Here is a 1362-nt window from a genome sequence, read left to right as displayed (position 1 = left end):
AAACCAACATAATTAATATTCGAGAAAACTCAAATGTTATCTTTACTTTTACATGCGAAATAGTAATAAAATTTTTCATAAAATGATAGTTAACCGACATATATCACTAATATTCACCCATGCAAGAATAAAATTTTTGTTTCAAATGGGAAAATAATTTGTTATTAATACAAGGGAATTATTACTCATTTTTTTTCAAGAATCATAGGTTGCCGTTGTAATTAGCCATTGAAATAAATTGCCATTTGACCCAAAAGATAGGGAAATATTACACTCACTTATTCGACGTGATTTTCCTGTTCACAACAAAAAGTAAAATATTCCACGCTACAGACATGTGCCCCCAACCATATTTATGGCTTCAAATTTAAGCACAATAGTCTATGGATCATAAAAGAGTTACCATATTTTTTTTTTTTCCCAATTAGCCAAGCACCCCTAAAAAATCAAATCAATCAATAAATAACAAAATAGCAGCCATAAATAAGCATGTCAATTTAGTTCAATAAGTAAGGAAAAAAGAAGAAGAAGAAGTATCTATAATAAAATGAACTCTGAAAAAATTACCATAAAGGAAATGTAAAAACACAAAGCGTAATTGGAGGTTACTTTACTTCCACTGCAGTAGCAAAGATTTACTACACAAGAAACTTCTCTGGGATACCTAACAGGTAAAGCTTAAAGGTAAAAACAGAGGCCTACATGTCTGCACACACACACATGTGTATATGTGTGTGTGTTTTGGGAAGTGCAAGAAATATGAATGCAAACCTAGTTTTAAGAAGGAAAAAAAAACAGAAAAGAACCAACTTTTGTAGTAAGAGGACACAAAGATATTACTAGAACATTACAAAAGCACAACAACATATAAATGCATCAAAACTCACAAAGAAACCATTACGTTACATGTAGTATTGGATGCAACTATAGAAATCCCATGAGCATGCATAACATCGAGTGTGTCACGACTGCTAGTACACATATATACATACCAAATCAACAGCTTCGTTCTTGATCTCTTCAAGTGTGATGCCCTTGTTGCTGCCCATCTCGAGAGAGTGAAAGCGCAGAAGATTGAAACTGAGAAATGAAGTGAAAAGACTTGAACTTGAAGACGAAGACGAAGAGCTAGTAAAGAATCATGCCATTTTTCTTGCACAGAAGAGGAAGAAAAAGAAAAAGGGGTGAGAGAGGAGATGATTTCCTTCCTGTGTGTGGGAATCACAAAAGTAAAACTTGATTTTGGTGGAGGAGAGAAATGGAATGGTGCGAGTTCTGTTCTGGTATATATATATATGGCCTTATGGCCTTTCCCCCTCCCCCATATATATCCCACGAAACAAAGTGGAAATGCTCAGCTCA

At 34.1% G+C, this 1362-nt stretch overlaps 1 protein-coding gene across 1 annotated transcript in view; it reads right to left on the bottom strand.

Annotated features, from left to right (window-relative positions):
• Positions 1-1298, bottom strand: part of LOC105164940 (plasma membrane ATPase 4-like) — a 6430-nt gene extending 5132 nt beyond the window's left edge. The window contains exon 1 of the mRNA XM_011083784.2: positions 993-1298. Within this exon, the coding sequence (XP_011082086.1) occupies positions 993-1049 (57 nt within the window). The 5' untranslated portion in view covers positions 1050-1298. The remainder of the gene's footprint in view (positions 1-992) is intronic.

Source organism: Sesamum indicum, linkage group LG6, assembly GCF_000512975.1.
Source record: "Sesamum indicum cultivar Zhongzhi No. 13 linkage group LG6, S_indicum_v1.0, whole genome shotgun sequence".
Classification (NCBI taxonomy): Eukaryota; Viridiplantae; Streptophyta; class Magnoliopsida; order Lamiales; family Pedaliaceae; genus Sesamum; species Sesamum indicum.
The sequence above is the reverse complement of the archived record's forward strand: the minus strand, read 5'-3'. Positions and strand labels throughout refer to the sequence as shown.